The 19516-nt window shown below is 52.0% G+C and overlaps 1 protein-coding gene across 4 annotated transcripts in view; it reads right to left on the bottom strand.

Moving 5' to 3' along the window:
• The window catches only part of IL6R (interleukin 6 receptor), a 51893-nt gene extending 33487 nt beyond the window's left edge, over positions 1-18406 (bottom strand). For 2 of the 4 annotated variants that reach the window (XM_070497647.1, XM_070497649.1), the window contains exons 1-2: positions 18085-18357; positions 528-785 (exon numbers count right to left, since the gene is read on the bottom strand). In XM_070497647.1, coding sequence (XP_070353748.1) covers positions 528-785; positions 18085-18169 — 343 coding nt within the window. In that variant the 5' untranslated portion in view covers positions 18170-18357. Of the gene's footprint in view, positions 1-527; positions 786-6950; positions 7113-18084 lie in introns of those variants that run through there. The other 2 variants (XM_014837117.3, XM_070497648.1) reach the window with 2 other exon arrangements.
• Between the last annotated feature and the right edge of the window lie 1110 nt (positions 18407-19516).

Genomic DNA, 19516 nt, shown 5'->3' with positions numbered 1-19516 from the left:
CCTGGCACATGGGGCATCCAACTCTCAGATGCGAGAGAGCTAAGAACCTGCTAATTCTGAAAATAAGAACAGTTAACTGGGGAGCTTAGCCTGTGCCATGCGGGATTTTCAGCACCATGTACATGTGTATGTGAGTACACACACACACACTCAATTAATCTTCGCAACAACTCTGAGGCAAGGTAATATAATTTATTTTACCAACGAGGAAACTGAGGGGCAGAGAAATTAAGCTGTAAAGGAAGAGGATTCCAACCCAGGCCACCCTGCTCCAGGCCCCAGGCTGTTAACCAGTGCACCTCAAGACTTAACTGCCCAATGAGGCCAGCTGGACGGTGTCACCATCAGCCAGATGCCCCCACCCAGCAGGAACCTCTGCCAGTCTCACTGGCAAACGTCAGTGGGCCTTTTCCCAAAATTCTTGGGCCAAGGAAATAACAGGAGTTTGAAGGGTCAAGCAGGGAACTCTCTGGAATGCGCAGAGCCGCCCTGGGAGCTGTCTCCAGAGCTCTGAGGACATAACTCACCATCCACCAGCAAACACACAGTTCCAACTAGGTGGCCGTCCTGGTAGCACGAATAGTTTCCAGAGTCGCTGAGCTGCAGGGAACTCAGAACCAGCCGCCTTCCCACGACAGTCCATCTGTCGCGGTGTGAGCCTGGGCCCCCGATGACCCGACTCCTGAGCATCCAGTGAAAGGTGGCATTGTCTCCTGGTTCCCCGCCCGGGCAGGTCAGGACAACGCTGGCCCCAGGCAGGCGGGTCAGCACATCGCTCGCCACCTCTGAGGAGGGAGAAGACACTTGGTTAGCCCACAGCAACTTTGGGACGGGACTTTGTCTCTGATTTGGGAAGCCACAAGAGGCTTCAGTACTAAACTTGTCTCAAGTCCATCCACTGGTCCAGGCCCCTGTCACCTCTCCCTGGATTCTGGCAATGGCCTCCCAGTGGCCTCCTCACCTCAGCCTTGGCCCACTCCAGCCAGCTGCCAAATGAGCCTTCTGAAGCTGCCATCTGGCCACCCGACTCCTTTGATTAGGAAACCCTTCAAGGGCCTGCGTCTGCCCAAAGCACGAAGTCCCAGCTTTGCCCTGGCCCACAGGACCTTCCGCCACCTGCCCCCTGCTGACCTTTGAGGCCTCATCTCCCCCAGGCCTGGCTTAGAAGGTACAGAGCCCCTCCTGCTCAGGCTCCCTGTGCTCTGCTCACACTCATTCCTCCCACCCCACGCCCACGCTACCTCCTCCTGTTTCAGCCTAATATCCCTTCCCCAGAGGCCTTCCCTACCCCGCCAGTTGGATTAGGCCCCCATTCGGTGCTACCTTCCCCACCATGTCACCTTCACACGCTGCGCTGCCGTATAACTATGAACTCTGCATCTGTCTTCTCTTCAAGACTCCAAGCGCCACAGGAATAGACCCCTTGTTTTGTTCTCTGTTATATTTCAGTGCTGAGAATGCTGCCTGGGGCCCCCTGAGCATTTGACGAATGCATGAATGAAGGAACACGTGTAGGAATGAAAGCCAGGGACCCAATGGGACTCACAAGATGCATGAGGACACGGAAGTCTCAGAATTCCGGGGTCTTCATGGTAGGTGGCCCATTTTACAGATAGTAACTGAGGCACAGAGGAACCAGGAGACTTGCTCAAGATCACCAATAAGTGAGCTACACAACTGAGGTGCACACCAGGCCTTCCTGCTCTGCTCAGTGCCCCGCTCCAGTACCCTACGCTTATCTACTAAACCACCGGGGGTGATGCTAACTTTATTCTAGGGACCAAACTGGAAGGTAAAAAAGAACAAACGTGCTCCCCACCCCCTGAAAAAGATCGTGTGTGTGCTACTCAAGGAAAAGGATATTAAAGATCAAAGAAACAAGTAAACTTTTTTTTAGTATAGGTTAAATAGATTTATAGAATCTAAGTAGTCTAACAAATTAATTAAATTAGTCCCACCAGCTGAGGGAACTGAAGCCAGGGAACACAGCCAGTCTTCATGTAAGCACACTTGGTCCTTCAAACCATTTCTCAGCAAGCAGCAGCAATAAATCTGGCCAAAGATCTCCAGAAGAAGCAGCAGCAGCCTGGGCACCTGACCTCATGTCCCACCCGTGCCCCCAGGCCTGGAGGACCAGTGTCTCTGACCTGCCAAGCCTTCTCACTTGGGGAAGAGGAGTTGTATTTTTTTTTCTTTTTTTTGAGGAAGATTAGCCCTGAGCTAACATCTGCTGCCAATCCTCCTCTTTTTTTTTTTTGCTGAGGAAGGCCGGCCCTGAGCCAACATCCGTGCCCATCCTCCTCCACTTCACATGTGGGATGCCCACCACAGCACGGCCCACCCAGCGGTGCCATGTCCACACCCAGGATCCGATCCCACGAATCCCGGGCTGCCAAAGCAGAACGTGCAAACTTAAGTGCTGCGCCACCGGGTCAGCCCGCGGGGAAGAGGAGTTTTTATCTCACACCTGACAGACTGTGCTTCCTCCCACCCCATCCAAGGTGGCTGTCAGAGAGGAGGGACTGAGGATCAGTGACTCCCAGGAAGATAACACTCCCAAAACCGGGGCAGGGGGAGCTGGTTGGCCAGACCGGCCATAGTCCAGGGACCTGGGACCTGGGCATCAAAGGGACAGAGACACCTTCTGCCTGGCCTTGGACCCTACTTGGCTATGCAGACCGCCTTCAAGCTTCCTTCTCACTTTACCAGTTGGAACCAGAGTCCTCCACCCTGGCACCTCTGCCCTGAGGCTGGCAGACAAGGGACAGATACAAGGGCAGGATAGCAGCCAGTCCTCTAAGGTTCTTCTCTCTTCACTACCAGAGCCCTGGACTTTGGGTGAGAAAGATGGTTGAGTCTGACCGTGCAGTCAGGTGAGCACGGGCAGGCTCCTTGGGCCCTCTGCCTCACTTTCCCCTCCGTGGGCCAGGAAGCCCTTCCCTCTGTCCTATGCTCAACAAACATTTGAGGAGGCCCCAGAGCCAGGCAGCAGTGAGGAGACAATTAGACAGCCGAGAGACCCTGCCCTCAAGGACAGGAGATGTTAGACGCATTCACTGTTGTGGAACTGGGACAGAGGACACAGTGCTCTCCCGAATATCAGCAAAATGCCGGTCCTTGGAAGACGAAATCCACCCAGGGAACTTCTGTGCCCAGAAGGCTTAAAAGAGTTATAAAAAGCCTGAGTTACAGCACACCTTTCATATGTAATCTTCGATAATATATTTCCAGCAATTCAAATACGTTTTTAAATTATATAATATTGAACACATGCAAATTAATATCTGTAATGTACAGGAAAGTTATGAAGGATGAAACACCCCCAAGATCCTACTGACCTAACCACTAGCACAATCATTGTCTCTGAAGCTCCCTCTGCACTTCTGTACCTGCCAGCCTCCTCGCCCATACATTACATTTTGGGATCACTCTCTTACTTTTTTTCTTTTTTTTTTTGAGGAAGATTAGCCCTGAGCTAACATCCGCCACCAATGCTCCTCTTTTTGCTAAGGATGACTAGCCCTGAGCTAACATCTGCGCCCATCTTCCTCTATTTTATATGTGGGACACCTGTCACAGCCTGGCCTGATCAGCAGTGTGTAGGTCTGAGCCTGGGATCCGCTAAAGCAAAGCACGTGAATTTAACTGCTACGCCACTGAGCCGGCCCCTATCATTCTCTTACTTTTAAAAATAAGTTCACTACTCATGGATCCCTAAATTTTTCTTAACTTTGCTTCATTTTTGAGCTTTCTACAAATGGTTTGTATATAGTCTTTTCTGGTATGTTTTTGTCATTCCTATGTTTCTATAATTCATTTACACGTAGCTATAGTTCATTCATTTTCACTGCTATGTAATATTCCATTGTGCAAATATATCATTCTTCTGCTGAGGGAAGTGTGGGTCATTTCCAGTGTTTGGCTGTATCAGAGTGTGGCTGTCAACTTTCTCGCATGTGGCTCTTCACACATTCACCCAAGAATTCCTAGTGTGTGTGGATGTCTCCCATGTCCTCTCCCTTCATAACCGAATGCACAGTCCAATGTGTTTAAGTCCGATGAGCACCTGATGGAGGCTATGGCTTGCCATGTCCAGTGCACATACTGATCTCCATCTGTGCCTGAACGAGGTTAAGTTTAGAAGACCCACTGACACTTCTAATCACTATATTGCTATTTTCACTTTTCTATTTTCTATTTTGATAAAGTAGCTATAAGGATAAAACTTAACATAGATGTCAAGTTCATGCACAAATTACCACTGCTGTAGGAATAAAGATGGAGACACTGCCAAAACAGGACTGTCTACTGGAGGGTGGCCCCCCTGTGCAGTGCTTACAACATCCCTCCATCAGCTCATGAGAGCAAATGAGAATTCACAAGGCATCAATACACAACAGGCACAAGGCAGGTTGCATGAAAGTCCAAGTAGGGGTCAAGGACCATGGCTGGCTGGCTTATCCTTTCATTGGCACTTTTCACATGGCACTGTCCTCAACTATATGCAGGTCCCCATCCCCAACCATGACTATTTGGAGCACTCATCAGAGAACTCAGTGGGTACTTAATGTTTGTTCATAGGGCAACTAAGAGGTGCCCAGAGGGACAGGGCCTCCACAGTGAAAACTCCTAGAAGCACCAGTCACAGATGACACAGTGGTCTAAGTGGTGCCCCTCATGTTGTGCAGTGGGCAGGCCCTACAGGAGAGACCAAGAGGAGCCAGCTTGTCACAACCAGGAGAGGCTGAGGAAAGAAAATACAAGCCTGGAGCCAGAGGGAGCTCTCTTTTCTGCTTCTGTCTTTGCCAGTTCCAGGAAATATGTTTCTCTGGTCACTTCCTTTACCCCCAGTTCAGATGGAAGCTCTTGCCATGTTTAGTGACCATCCTGAACAATGGCAGGGGCTGTTCTGTTCCTGCACTCGCTAACAATGGCCAAAGGATCTGGGCAGCTCAGAGAAAGAGCAAATAAAAAGACTTATTTTCTCTTCCACAAAAGCAGAGCTGCGGGAGCAACATAATGGTTACTTCCTTTGCCAAGAAACTTGAGTAATGGTTTTCTGAATCCTTAAAACTGAGTCACTATTTTTTCTTTAATGGGGAATGATTAATTAGAAACCACTCATTGGCAAGTGTTGCCTGTTCCAGCCCTTCTTCAAAATGTATTTCTTCTAGAACCTGTGAATAACGCTGTGTTAACTATGCTTTTCAAAGCACCACAGGCGGATGATCACACGTACTCAGGGAGGAGGGGTCACAAGAAAATAAACTCGATAAAGTCAGAGAGGGCAGTGCTGCACCTCAGCCGTCTGCCTCCTCACCCGAATCTCTGAGGCAGTGCCCATGACACCCAGGTGGCCGTGCGGGAGCCTCCTGGGCTCTCTTTGAAGAGGAAGAAGTGACGTTCACAGAATGCGCTCCTGGTACCTCTGCCCACCTCTCCAAACAATGGGACTAGAGGTGATTTCCTCCTCTTCCTTTCATCCTTCTGTATTTTTTACATTTTCTATAAGTTGCTTGTATTCCTCACATAATGAATATATGTATTTAAAACAAAGAAGTTACATAGCCTGGGGCTGTCCAAGTTATGATGTCTAGGGAGGAAGGAGGAGGCGGGGCAGACCACAATGGGCACCATGGAATAGGGGTGGGGTGACAGCAGACTGCTTAGAAGCAGCAGCTTCCGGGAGCACCTTCCAGGCCAGAGAGTGTCCACAGCGAACCCTCGCAGCTCTGAGTTCTGTCACCTTCACAGGATTCTACACCCTTAGCCCCCAGCCCTGCTGACCTGATCCCCTGGTGGACACAAGGGCACCATCCCTCCCCACCTGCCCATTTGTCTACTCCCAGGAGTCTGCCAGGGCCCTCCCCAAATAGGCCTCCCTGATAGGGAAGGGCCAGAGGGAAGGGACACAGCAGGGCACAGGTGACAAGGGGGCTCCTGAGAGCACTCCTTCTTGCTCCTCAGAGATGTGTCCCAGAGACTCTCACACGCCCTCAGGGAGGGGCGCGGGCAGGGAGGAGCTGGCTGCGCACTCTCTGACATTTAACAAAGAGCACGCAATTTAGCATCAGCCCTTGACAATTGCTCAGCCAGCCATTTGGGGCCAGGCTTGCAAGCCCCGTGCCTGGCCCCTCCTTAAGAAATGTTGGTGCATCTGTCATGTGCAAGACCAGAAATCCTAACCCGGGAGAGAGAACAGATAGTAAGTGAACACCTACTATGCACCAACAGGCCTCTCCACCTTTTCCATATTGTAATCTTGTTTAACCCCCACAAAACCCCGTGGAGAACTTAAAACCACCCATAATACAGGCCATCCTGAGATGAATGTCCTTGACATACTGAAGGAGCCAAGAGAAGAGGTAAATCATTCTGAAAGGGAGGAATCCAAGGGAAGAGAGATTTGAGTTGGGTCATTGAGAAATGAGCGGGAGTATGGGGCCAGCCCGGTGGTGCAGCTGTTAAGTGTGCACGTTCTGCTTCTCGGCGGCCAGGGGTTTGCCAGTTCAGATCCCGGGTGCGGACATGGCACCGCTTGGCAAAAGCCATGCTGTGGTAGGCGTCCCACATATAAAAAGTAGAGGAAGATGGGTATGGATGTTAGCTCAGAGCCAGTCTTCCTCAGCAAAAAGAGGAGGATTGGCAGTAGTTAGCTCAGGGCTAATCTTCCTCAAAAAAAAAAAAAAGAAGAAGAAGAAATGAGTGGGAGTTTGATGAGTGGAGCCACAGGGAATGGCATTCTGTAACGGGAGAACAGGAGGCAAAGGCGCGGGGCAGGGGGAGCCGCAGAGAGGGCAGGTCCCTGGTGTCCTCCAAGGGGATCCGACCTGACTCTGCAGGCAGAGGTATGTGCAGGCTCAGGGCTGCCCCACCGCCAACCCCAGCCTCCAGGACAGGAGCCGACACTGCTTCCTCCTTCTGTTGTTCCAATCACTTTGAGGACGTACCAATTGTCTCCCCGGGTCCCTAGTGCATCATAAAGCACCACAGAGGCAGGAGAGAGGAGGGAGCAGCCCAGGACCGTGAGCCTTCTCTGTTCTTAGCAACGCCACCGTCGGAGGCAGGGTGGCAGCACACTGCATCCCAGGTTCCAGTGGAGACAAGGGATTCTGCAGAGACGAAAGCACCTCACCTGGGACTGTGATCAGAAAACAAACCTCCCCAAATCTCCTCCTCTGCTGTCAAAGCACCTGGTATCAGGCCGGGTCTGACTTTAGTCACTGACTGGGTGGGGTTGGGCTGACACCAATGTACCGTCTTGATGTGTCGTTTAATATAAAGTACATTTCTAAGCGTGGGACACAGCTTGGCATACAGGAAGCAGCCCTCTGTTGTCAGAAGACCCGAGTTCTCTTCCTGGTCTTGCCAGTGACTTGCAGGCAGCCTTGGGCACGTCACAGCCGCTGCCGAGCCGCACAAGCTGGCTTCTCTGTGAGATGAGGGTTCAGACCAGGAGCTGAAGGTCCTGCTGCCCCCATTCCCACAACCTGGCATCTGTCACGCCAAATCATTAGCTCTCAGAGGGCAGGAAGCACTTCTGTCTGTTTATCTCAGACAACACCCCCAGCTTGAAAACTCAATTAATCCATGGACTTATTATTCTAATAGTTGATGACTTTTGGAGAGGGACGATGGCCAGGCCATCTTGGTCCCTCAAACAGGCCCTTCTATGCCTGCACAGCTCGAGGGGAGGGAAATTCCCACAGCCTCCTCGCCTCCCATTCCTCAAGGGGAACAGAGCTGAAGTCCTGGCAACCAATCCCACACCTCCAGGCCCCTGGGGCCCAACTAATCCCATCCCGGGGGCACTGGGCCCCCCACCACGGCCGGGGACTCTGCAGCCCGGCTCTGGGAACCGGGGTTCCTCCCAACTCCGGACCTACGGTTGGGAGCCAGAAACCGAGCAGCTTTGTTGTTTTTCTACTTTTTTCCCTCTTCAAGTAAACTTGCAAATGTCAATAACCAGACACAAACACGCACACGAAGACATATTTCTCAACTCTCCAGCAGCTTGCTGTCGCTCTTGCCAGCAAAAACAAGTTCAGCTTCCTGGCCCGGCTTATGTAAGCGTGAGCAGCCCGGCCGGCAAGCGCGTCCCCGCGGACACGGTCCAGCGCGCGCGCCCGCTAATCCCCGCGCCCCGGGGCGCGAGCAGCGGCGCGGGGCCAGGCCGGCTGGGCCAGCTGGCAGCGCAGCATGGCTTCCCGCCCCCCGATTTGCAGTGGCACAGGATTTCAGAAGGGGTCAAGGGTCCCTTCTCAGCGATAAAGGCCTTGATGTGAAAAGAGGTGGCTGTTGAGAAGTCTCCAGGAAAAGAATGTGGGCACCTCATGTCCACACAGGAACCAGTGCAGAATTTGGTCCCACGGGGCCTAGAACAAGCCCCAGTGTTCTCTGTCCCCTTTCCCTACATTCTCCATCTAAGGACTGAAACCAATTTCCTGACCCGCGATGGAACAATAATCACAACAATCATGACCCCTTATGAGTACTTACCCCACGCCAGGGCTTTACCTAAGAGCTCTCCGCTCCTCACAGCAACCCTTCAGGGGAGGGAGGCTTGTCCCCTTTTCACTCTTGAGGCCACTGAAGTTCAGAGAAGTTAAGGAACTTGCCCAAATTCACCCAGCTAGTGAGGGAGGGCATCTGCACGGGGTACAGGTGAGTCTGGCCAAAGGCTGTCTCTCCAGGGGGCCAGCTGCCCGGCTATGTCCCACCTCCCAGCCCCCCCCATCTCTTCCTCTCTCCCAGTTTCCTCTCCTCTTCCCCGCTTTTCGCACGCCTTTCCACCCATCGCAGAGGCTCGGGGAAGGGAGCGCTGGGGGTCGAGGGGTATGTGTAAGGGGGGCGAGCTTCCTCACCCACGGCCCTGCCACACCTAGTACTACTCGGGGTCACCTACAGGGACACGGGAGCCAAGCACTCCTGGCCTCTCTCCTTCCACCCTACAGCAGCAGCACTTGACAAGTTCTAGTTTGAAAGCGCCCCCACCTCTGACTCCCAACCTCTCGCTCTCACCAGGTCACCCACTGGCTTGTCCCTAAAATCCCCAGAATGTCCTCCCTCCCCCGTCATTTATCGAGAGGTCAGCCTCAGGCTCTAAGCCACCACCCCTGCCACCTTCTCTAACTCTGCTCCCCACCACCTCTTGCACAGCCCTCTTCCCAGATCGCCACCCCCCGGAGACAGCCCCCTCCCCTCTTGTCCCTCTAATGTGTTTGTACTCCTCTACCTGCTTGTATTTGTCTTACATTTGGCGGAGTCAGTATTTGCCTTGGCGCGGCCTCCTCTCCATCCTTCCGCACCATGGACTATACACCTCTTGGAGAGAGGGCCTGGGAGGACCCTTTGGACCCATAAAAAGGTAACGCTGGATGCTGACTCAGACACCAGCACGTGTGACCAGCTCCTCAAGAGAAAAACATTTAATCCTCCCCTGGCAGCATCAGAGATAATCAGCTGGCCTCCAGCCCAGGTCTGGCCTGGGTCACCTCTCGGAGATTATAAACTAATTAGCGGAAAAGATATCTGAGGACGACAAACAATCCGACTCCCCAACCCAACGAACCTCAAGAAGCAGACTGAGAAATAAATAGATTAAAGGGTGTGAAGAAGGACCAGTGCCCACAGAGGGACAAACACAGGACTTAGGTCCAGAGAGGGGCTGAGTTGGGTCCACAGAGTGAGTGCTGAGCTAAAAGTTGCTCTTCTAGGGCCTTAAGGAAGGGCCCTTAAGGATGATTTAGGCCAACCTGCCCATGTTTATAGATAAGGAGATCTAGCACCCAGAAGTCACGCAGCCAGTGTGTAGCGTAGCCAGGACAGAACCCGGGGCCCTGGGATTCCCTGTCGGGTTTATCCCATGGCCTTTCCAGGAGTACAGCATGAAGGGTCCTGTCTTCCCATCTCTGATCTTGGAGTCTAACCAGGAGCCTGGCTCACATCAGGATCTTTCACGTGTTTGTGGAAGGTGGGGGGAGGGCAGTGGGACGAAGGGACCTGATGTATGCCCCCCCATCCTAAACCATATCCACCACTCACCCCCACCCCCAGCCTCCCCTCCCCTACCCTTTTAGCTATGAGGAAGCAAAGCTAAAGATTTAAGAAGTCACAAAGTGGAGGTGTGGTAGGGAGTGACTGGAAGGGGAGGCCCCTGGGGCTGGCAGGTTCTGTTCTTCATCTGAGTGGTGGTGACATGGGTGTGCTCAGCTTGTGAAAATTCATCAGGCTGTTAGATTTATGCTGAGTGCTCTCTTCTGTGTGTATGTTACACTGCCAGACAGTTTTACAAAGGCCCTAACATCCCCCCTCCTGCAGTCCCACAACTGCCTGAGCTCAAGCCTGTCTCCCTGCCCACCCCCACGTGCCATGAGCTTGTGTATACACATGCACACACAGTCACACACACACACACACACACACACACACACACTGGTCCCCCCCACTCTACATCCCCAGGAAGAAAGCAGTTCAGAATGGAGAGCAGGCACATCTATGCTCAGGGTGACTGTGAAACCCGCATTCCCGCTTTCTGCCCAGCCTGTCCCCCTCGTCAATAAGCCACATCAGGCCCAGCATGTTCTGAGAGAGGAAGACTCAGTATTGTACATGTGTCAGTGCTCCCGAAGCTAATCTCTAAATTCTACTTGATCCTAACAAAAACACCAAGAGGACTTTTTTGAAACTAGGCAAGCTGATTCTAAAGTTCAAACAGAAAAGTAAACAAGCAAAGATCGCCAGGAGAATTCTGAAAAAGCAGAGAAATGAGAGGGGGATTAGCCCGACCGAACTTTAAAGCCTATTAGAAAGGTATAGGAATTAAAACAGTGTGGTACCGGCACAGGAGGAGACAGACAAAACCACAAGAGACTAGAAAGTTCAGAAATAATAATAACCAATAATAGCTTAGTCTGCACTATTAACTTACACTTTAAAATGGTTAAGAAGATAAATTTTATGCTATGTGTATTTTACCACAATTTCAAAAAGCTGGCTTAGTCTGGGTGTTGGCTGTGCACAAGCACCGTTCCAGCACGCACCTGGATCACCCAACTTGACCCTCCTAACAGTCTGCCTTACAGAAGAGGAGGCTGGTTACATGGCTAATTACAGGTGAGCCCAGATTCACACCCAAGGCAATTAGGCCTTGGAATTTGTGCTTTTAACTACACACTATGCTGAGAAGCACAATAAACCCAAGTATTTACACGAATTTGGTATATTCTAAAGGTGACTTTTAAAATCTGTGGGGGAAAGATGAATTATTCAATAAACTGTAAAGGGACATCACGTTATGACCAGGGAAAAAAAGTTAAAACCACACCTCATACCTTACTCCATGATAAATTCAAAATGGATCAAAATCTAAGAGTAAAAAACTCTTCAAGTTACCAGAAAAAAAAAATCCAATTAAATATGATAAAAAACCTAGAAGTCTTAGAAGACAAACTGGAGGAAAATATTCACAACTCCTGTCAAAGATAAAGGATTAAATTCCTTAAGATATTAAGAGCTCCTGTAAACAATAAAAAAAGGCCCATAAAAAATGAGCAAAGAACATGAACAGGCAGTTCATAGACATAGATTATGCAAACGTCTCTTAAACATGGAAAAACTTACACAGTCTCACTCAGATAAGATAAATGCAAATTAATTCCACACAGACACCATCTTCTGTGTAGATACCAGTTTCATAATACACTTTTGGCAAAGGTCTGGGGACACAGGCGTTCCCTTGCTGCTGTTGGGAGTAGATTTGGTGCAACTTCTCTTCTCTCTCAAAATTACAAATGCACATGGCCTTCGACCCATAGATTCCCCTTTGAGGAATTTATCCTGCAGATGTTCTTGCACTCATGCAACCTGAGGGACATGCAAAGTTATTCCCCGCAGCGCCATCTGTGATGGCAAGACAGGAAGCAAGCAGATGTCCATCAAAAGGAGACTGGATAACTAACCTCGGTGTATCGATACAATGAAATACCAAAAAAATTAAAGCAGTTCTTTATCTAATCAAAATAACTGAACTCTTTCTTAGTCCACTGGGTGCAATGGTCAAGAGTTCAAGCCCAGGATTCAGACACACCCAAGTTCCAACCCTAGGTCAGTCACTCACTAACTATGTGACCTTGGGCTAGTTTCTCAAGCTCTCTAGGCCTCATTTTCCCCATCCATAAAATGGAAATAATAAGAATACCTACTTCAAAATGTTGTTGTGAGGATTACATTAGACAATTAATGTTAAAACCTTAGCAGTATTTTCAGGACATACTTAATCTCTCAAAAAAATGTGAGCAAGTGTGATTACCATTCCCACTGTGTTAGTGCGTCTTTCCCCCTTTCTGTGAGTTCTCATACTATTGCCTCCCACTTTCCTCCCATCAAAATGGGCTCTTAGGATCAATAACATCCATCAAGCACCCACTTTTGTTTGTTACAGCCTCAAGAAGTATTGTTCTGCCTAGGCTTGAAGTGACTTGCCACGAGGCCGGCTGGCTGGTTAAGTGGGCAGCCACGAGGCAGACATGGATGGTCTGACCACTAAGCTGGTTTCTCTCTGCAACACCAGCTGCCTCTCTTAGAGACAGAGAAAGCTCATTTATAGTGACGCGTGGTTGCAAAACGTCCCCTGACTGAGTGATATGAATGGATATAGGGGAGAAGATGGGGGTTACAGTGCAATGGCTTAACCATACACCGTGGCCTTCAGTATTCTTCAATATTGAAGAGAAGGCAGCGGACACTTCCTGGGACAAAAGCAAGGCTATCTTTGCCACACCAATGGGTGTGGTGTTGGTGAGTCTTTAATGAGGATACTGTGAAGAAGAGAGACAGTGACCTTGACCTTGACGTCCCTGTGCTTTAGGAAGGGTGGGAGTTGTTGGCAACACACGTGATATAGTGGAAAGAGCAAGGTTCAGAACCCTGTCTATCACTTCCTTGCTGTGTGATCTTGAGTGAGTTATTGAACCTCTCTGAGCCTCAGTTTCCTCTCGCCTACTCAAGGACATTGCTTCAGCACTTCTCACCTCTCTGTCTGTCAGTGTTTCAATTCTACTAAATCATTTCCATCAGCATGTAAACACGCTGATATTTCAGTCATCTTTTTAAAAATCCCTTTTCTTGACCCGACTTCTCCAGCCAATGAGCACTCCATGTTTTTACTCTCCCTTACAGCTAAAATCCTCAAAAGAGTAGCCTATACTTGCTGTCTCCAGTTTCCCTTCTCCCACTCTCTGGTAATTGACCTCCTGATCTTCCCCTCCAACAAAACCTGCCTGTCCCACAGCCTATGCCATCCATGCCACGGGTCTAACACTCCTCCCACATAAGGCTGCTGTGCAAACAAGACACAGATGCAAAGAACCCAGCCCAGCTCCATGCACACAGCTGTCACTCAGGACAGTAACAGTTCCTATAACCATCATGAAGAGAGGGAAGACCAAAGGATACTCTTTGGGAAAGGAAGTTGGGAGATGGAGGAGAATCGAGAACAGGTGCTGGGGAGACAGCCTGGATGTGGGGCTCCAGGAGCACACTCCTGAGGGTAGAGCCACAGGGCAGAGCGGGTGGGGGCAGGTGGGAGTGGGGGAGCCTGAAGAGGTGCAGCTAGAAGTCAAGCCTGAACCCAGGACCAGCCCAGAAAAGCCCGACTGTGCCAGAGACTTCGGATCTGTCTAGATCTCAAGCCCAGAGGAGACAGTAAAGCACACAGATTAAATACCCAAAAAAAACTCCCCAGAGGCTTCACCAGAGAGGGTCTGAGAGTTATCCCCTTGCCATTCCAGCCCTCAAAGATTCTCTTCCAAAGACTCAGACCTCAATGGCAGTTAATGACATGCTGTTTAGCACTTCCCTGTCCAGTTGGAGTCTAAGGGACCCAATGGCTGAGGCCTGGTCTCCCCAGAGACACCCCCAAGCTTCGCCAGGGCAGAAGGCACCCGTACGTCCCCAAGGAGCCCTCTGCTCCTCAGGTAGTCCCAGATTGCTAAAGAGGAGGCAGGAATTTTCCCACCCAAGATGAGAGTATAAGGAATCCTAACTGTTTTTATATTTCCTTTAGGCCTTCATTCAAATAGCATCTTCTGGGTGAGAACTTCTTTGGCCTCCCCTCGAAGGGATCAATTCTGCATGCCCCCTCCATATATACCCAGTTCCTACCTCCCTCCCCTGCTTTATTTTTCCTCCTTAGCACTGGTCATATCAGACTGTATATTTAATTTACATCCCCACCAGAATGAAGCTCCAATGAACCATGAATTTTTGTTTGTTTTGTCCACTCTGTATCTATAGCTCTTAGAACAGTGCCTGGAACACAGTAGGAGCTCAAAATATTTTCTTCAAATGAATGAATGATTAGCTCCACTTATTTGAGTGCTCGCCGTCTGCTAGGGACTGTTCTCCATCTGTGTACAACACCTCACTGAGCTCATTTCACCTCCATAACCGCCCTGGGAGGTAGCGTAATTATCTACACTTTCAGGAGGAGGACAGTGAGTATCCAAGAGGGAAAAATCACTGAAGTTCACGTCATTTCTACGTGGCAGGGCTGGGCAGAGATCTGCCTGGCTCCAAAGCCTTAACCATTACTTGTACAAGACAAGCTGGCTTCAGGGGGAGGAGAGAAGGTCTGGATAGGGCTAAAGGAAGAAGCAACAGAAAACCTCTGGAAGAAACTGCTCAGTACTCTAGACCAGCGCCATCTAGGAGAACTTTCTGGGAGGATGGAAATGCTCTATATCTGCCCTGTCAGGTAGCAGTGTCACATGTGTCACACGAGTCACATGTGCTATTGAGCACTTGCATGTGGCTAGTGCAACTAAGGAACTACATTTTTAATTTGACTTCATTTTAATTAATTTAAATTTAAATAGCCATACATAGTAAGTGGCTATCGTATAGGAGAGCACAGCTCTAGACCTTTAAGACTCACCAGGAAAAGCCCAGATGTGGTGATGGGGATGCTCTCACTCACTGGGTCAGGCAGGCAGGCCTGCTGGGAAGGGGAAGTAGGGGAGAGGGGAGGGGTGCATATGAACAGCAAGCCAGCACCTGGGTGCTTTGTGTAATCCTCACGAACACCCAGCAAGGGGAGGATGTGTTTACCCAGTTCGCAGGGGAAGACGCTGAGGGTCAGAGATGAGGTCCTGCTGTCAGGGTCAGTGTGCCTGCCGCCTCGGGTCTGGGTCCTCAACTGGAGGAGCTTTCTGTATTCATCTTCCCCCGCCCCCTAGAAGGTTTGTCCTTGGGTAGTTGGTCCCAAGCAGATCAGAGAGCTGGGTCCTCTCAGGGATTGACACTTGACCATTTTCAAGCTCCTTTCAGGGTGCAGTCCGTGTGGCTGGTCCCACACAGGCCCCCTAGGGCTGTGCACGCTCTCAATCAATGTTTGCTGCAGTGAATAAACAAGGGGCAGAGCCAGAGCAGGGAGAAATTTCTGGCAACTAGAAGCCCGATGGGGGAGGGCCTTCATTCAGTTCTCAGTCACACTGGTTAGCTAGCCATCCTCAGATTTGTAAAGCACGACGGGCATTTGTTGAAAAGGACATTTCTCAAGCTTCACTCCCAGATATGTCTCTTTGGTAAATCTGGGGTAGGGACCAAGAATCAGCATTTTTGTCAAGCCCCTATCCCTCAACCCCCAACATACACACACACACACACACACACACACACACACACACACCCCAATTCTGGCACAGCTAGACCCAGAACTTTTGAGAAATACTGATTTAGGGTGAGGCTAGGAATGCAGGTAGGCACTGAGGGCAGGAAGAGATTGCCCTAAAGGGAAGATCAGAAGTTGAAACAGGACTTTGAGAGACTTAAAGGTGAACGTGCTTGTTTTGCGCACCGTCCTGCAATGCAGAAGGCAGACGGAGCCTGAGTCATCCGTGTCCAGGCTTCCACGCCCAGCTCCTAAGTCCCAGCTAGTCCAGGCCCCAGATGGCAAGTACACCTGAGCAGCCCTGCCAGCTGGTGGGCCTATGGGCAGCCACTGGGCCCAGGGGAAGCACGCTGCCTGGCTAGAAGAGCCCGTAGCCTGGAGAGCCAGCGGATTTCCCCTCTAAACCAACTCCAGCTGCCGCTCCCCTCTCAGCCCCTCACTTCTCCAAAGCGAGACATCTCACAGTCATTTGCTCCATGCTTCCTGTACGATGTCTTTATTTTTACTCTCAAGTTTGTGGGCTGAGTCTGTGTGGGTGTGGGAGGGGAGCTGGGTATTTTCTACCCCTCTGCATTTTCCTTCTGCAATGGGAGGGCTTTCACTTCCTCCCCAAACTCTCGGTTCTGCCTTTCATGGCCGTTCAGTCTTTGAGACCATCTTGCCTGTCCCTCCTGAGGACCAGGGAAACAGAGAACTGACTGCAACTGGCTACCCCCGAAGTGCCTTGTAACCACTTAGGAGCCAAAGGAAGCCGCAGCCACAGTAGTAACCTCCCTGGGGCAGGTGAACTGGGGTGTTGTGTGAAGAGCAACAGAGGCAGGCAGGGGAGGCTTGCTCACTCCTGGGGCCACCCCAGGCCTCAACCCTGCCTTGCATCCCTCTAACACCACGGTGGGCAAGCCGAGGTCTCCACTTCCCTTTCCTTGACCTCTTCTGCCCCAGCTCTTAGGCAGCAGGGGTGACTCCCAGCTTGCCCCCAACTACCCGCAGCTCTGGCTTCTGGGTTAGTTCTATGTTTTAGGAGTCTTGGAGATCTACACACTGGAGCACAGGGCATGGAGGGGTGGACCTCCACCAACCAGGCCTGACGACCTCCCATCCCAACCTTTCTGAACCTCAGGCTCCTCTTTGGAACAAGGTCTATTTAGATCCAATGGAGGATTAGAAAACATATGTAAAGTACAGGACGCCTCAATTGACAGGGGCTGTTACTGGTGGGAGTAATACATGTGTGCTGAGAAAAGAAATCAATTTATTTTCTTCTTTCAAGCACAAGGAACACAACTATCCAGAAAGCAAAGAGAGCTGCAGGCACACCAGCCCCTAGCTCTAGAAAGTTATCTCCCAGCAGGGTGAGATCAGGCTGAGGGTGTTCACCCAGGGTGGGAGCACAATGCAACCCAGCAGTGGCTAGAGTCCCCCGTCTCCCCAGCCATCTGTTCCCAGAAGCCTGCCTGCTGCCCCCTTAGTTTTCCGCCGTATCCTCAAAGAAGCTCTCAGACCCTAAAATAAACCTCTGGAGAAGCAGTTGCCCAGTTGTCTAGAGGAGAGACTGGACAGGCAGCTGGGCATGCCGCCAGAGAACATAGAAAGGCCTGGCTGCTGGGGGCAGATTACAGTCAACAGGAGCAACAAGTGCCTACTGCCCTCTGCCTCACCCCTCCTTCTATGGTCAGGAAGGGGAGTCCAGTGCGCGCTGGCCCCAAGACGTCCCAATCCCCGGCCAAACTCCCCACTTAGGTTAAATTCTCAGGGCTGGGGTACACAGTTTGCTAGAGCTGGTGTCTACTGGAGCAAGTGCGTGCAGCGGGAGGGTCCATGACTCAGCGCCCATGATGTCAGTCCCTTCACAGTCAGGGCACTGTCATCCACACATACACCCAGGGGGCTGAAGGGAGAGCCAGGCGAGGTGGCACCCTCTCCCCCCCCCCCCCCCCCCCCGCCCCCCAAAGCTAAGAGGCAAGAGCGGCGCTGGTACAAAGAACGTCCCAGGAGCGAACTCCACCCCGCTAGGGCGCGCACTCGCGGGCATCTCCCCTTAGAGTAACCCGGGGCGCAGTTGTGTAAAGGCTCTTGGGGGCACCGGGAAGGAGACACGTGAATCAGGTTTCTGAATACACACCAAGTGCTGTACGCAGACCGCAGACGCTGCCCGGCCACAGGGCAGTTAAGCAGAGCGCGCCGGCCAAAGGCGCAGGACGCAGCAGGGGTCGCACCAGCGACCGCCCGCGTCAGAACAGCTGGGCCAGCCCGGAGCCCGCATCTTGTGCCCGCGGGGACCTAAGCTAGCCACTGAAAAGGAGAACCGTCCTCCCTCTTTTCCTCCCTCTCGCCACCCGCAGTCTGCGGCGGCCACAGCTGTTTGCCCCACCCGCCAGCTGCCCCAGCCCTCCAGGTGCGCTCGAAGCCCTTACCCAGCGCGGGGCAGCCCCCTTGGGCCAGAGCCGCCCCCGGCGCGGCAAGCAGGGCGGTCAGCAGCGCGCAGCAGACGGCCAGCATGCTTCCTCCTCCGCTAATGCCCCATGGTCCCGGAGCTGCGGGCGGGCGGGTCGGACGGAGCGGCCGGGGCGGGGCGGGGCGGCGGGCGGGCTCAGGCCCCGAGGGCAGCCCCCATCACCGGGGGGGGCCGCGCTCCGCACGCACGGCGAGTCCCGGAGCCCCGCGCCGCGCTCGGCTCCGCTCCCTCTGGCCGAGCTCGGTGTCAGTGCGACTTCCCACTTGCACATGACTCAGAGCGGCGGGCAGTCCCGGCAACGCAGGAAAACATTTGAGGAACTCGCGCTGGAGTGTCTCTAGGCCGTCCCAGGGTGCTGTTAGGAAAGTCCGAGCGGATGGCGCAACAGCCCCGCGTACCGGCGGACCAGAGTGGGTGGCTTTCTGCCGCAGCACCGCACCTGAGCCGCGAGGGCCGGAGACCCCGAGCCCGGCAGGGGCGAGCTCTACCAGGACCCCTCCCCCGGTTCTGTTGGGGAGAGGGGGGCAGTTAGACAGCACTGGCTCTTTTTGATCTTGGGTTTGGTGAACAGGATTACGCTGTGAAAAGAACACCTGGAGAGCCCTTGAGGAGGCGATGTGCCTCTTTCTGTTTTGGTAAATCAGTGCTTGGCAGCCTGGGTTGCCGCTTGGTATCACCTGAGGAACCCTAAAAACCCCCGATGTCTGGGCCCCCCCCCCCCCAGAGATTCTGATTTAATCGATCTGAGATGAGGCTTAGACATCGGAAGACTCATTGTCGTGGAGGTACATTCTCTCTCCGTGCCGCCTGTTCCTCGCAGCAAGGCAAGGAGACGGGTCAGGCTTTGGAAGCAGGCAGGGAGACCCGCGTTCCCAGCCAGACCTCCACCTCCTGGGTCTGTGACTGCTGTTCGCACTCTGAGTTTCTGCTTCCTCGTCTGTCAGATAGAGATAAGAAAGCCTGTACTGGCCAGTATGCTTATGAAGACCCCAGGAGACTCATCCCCACACCTGACACAGGGTGTGGACCGCAGGTGCTCAATCGATGTCAAAACCTGCCTGTCCACCCTCCCGATTTGACAGATAGAAACTCGTTCTTGGGTTTCAGGAGCAACCACAAAGACCTCTTGAAAGGGTCCACCAAGGTTACCCAGGGAGCACGAAGCTGACAGGGTGGCCTCAGAGCCGGGTTTGGAGGAAACGAAAAATGCTGAAATAAGGTCTAGGCTGAGAAGCTTTTGGACCAGCAACTGCTCATTAGAATGTGCTTTTTCATTTTGGGCTTCAGGCTGATCCTAATGAGGCTCAAGGTTCCTGGGGTAGCTGGAATGGGCACGGCCTGCAAGGAGCCCCCAAGTGGATAGGACCTGGCATGAAGGAACAGAGCTTCTG

This window comes from Equus asinus, chromosome 25 (genome assembly GCF_041296235.1).
Source record: "Equus asinus isolate D_3611 breed Donkey chromosome 25, EquAss-T2T_v2, whole genome shotgun sequence".
Lineage (NCBI taxonomy): Eukaryota > Metazoa > Chordata > Mammalia > Perissodactyla > Equidae > Equus > Equus asinus.
The sequence above is the reverse complement of the archived record's forward strand: the minus strand, read 5'-3'. Positions and strand labels throughout refer to the sequence as shown.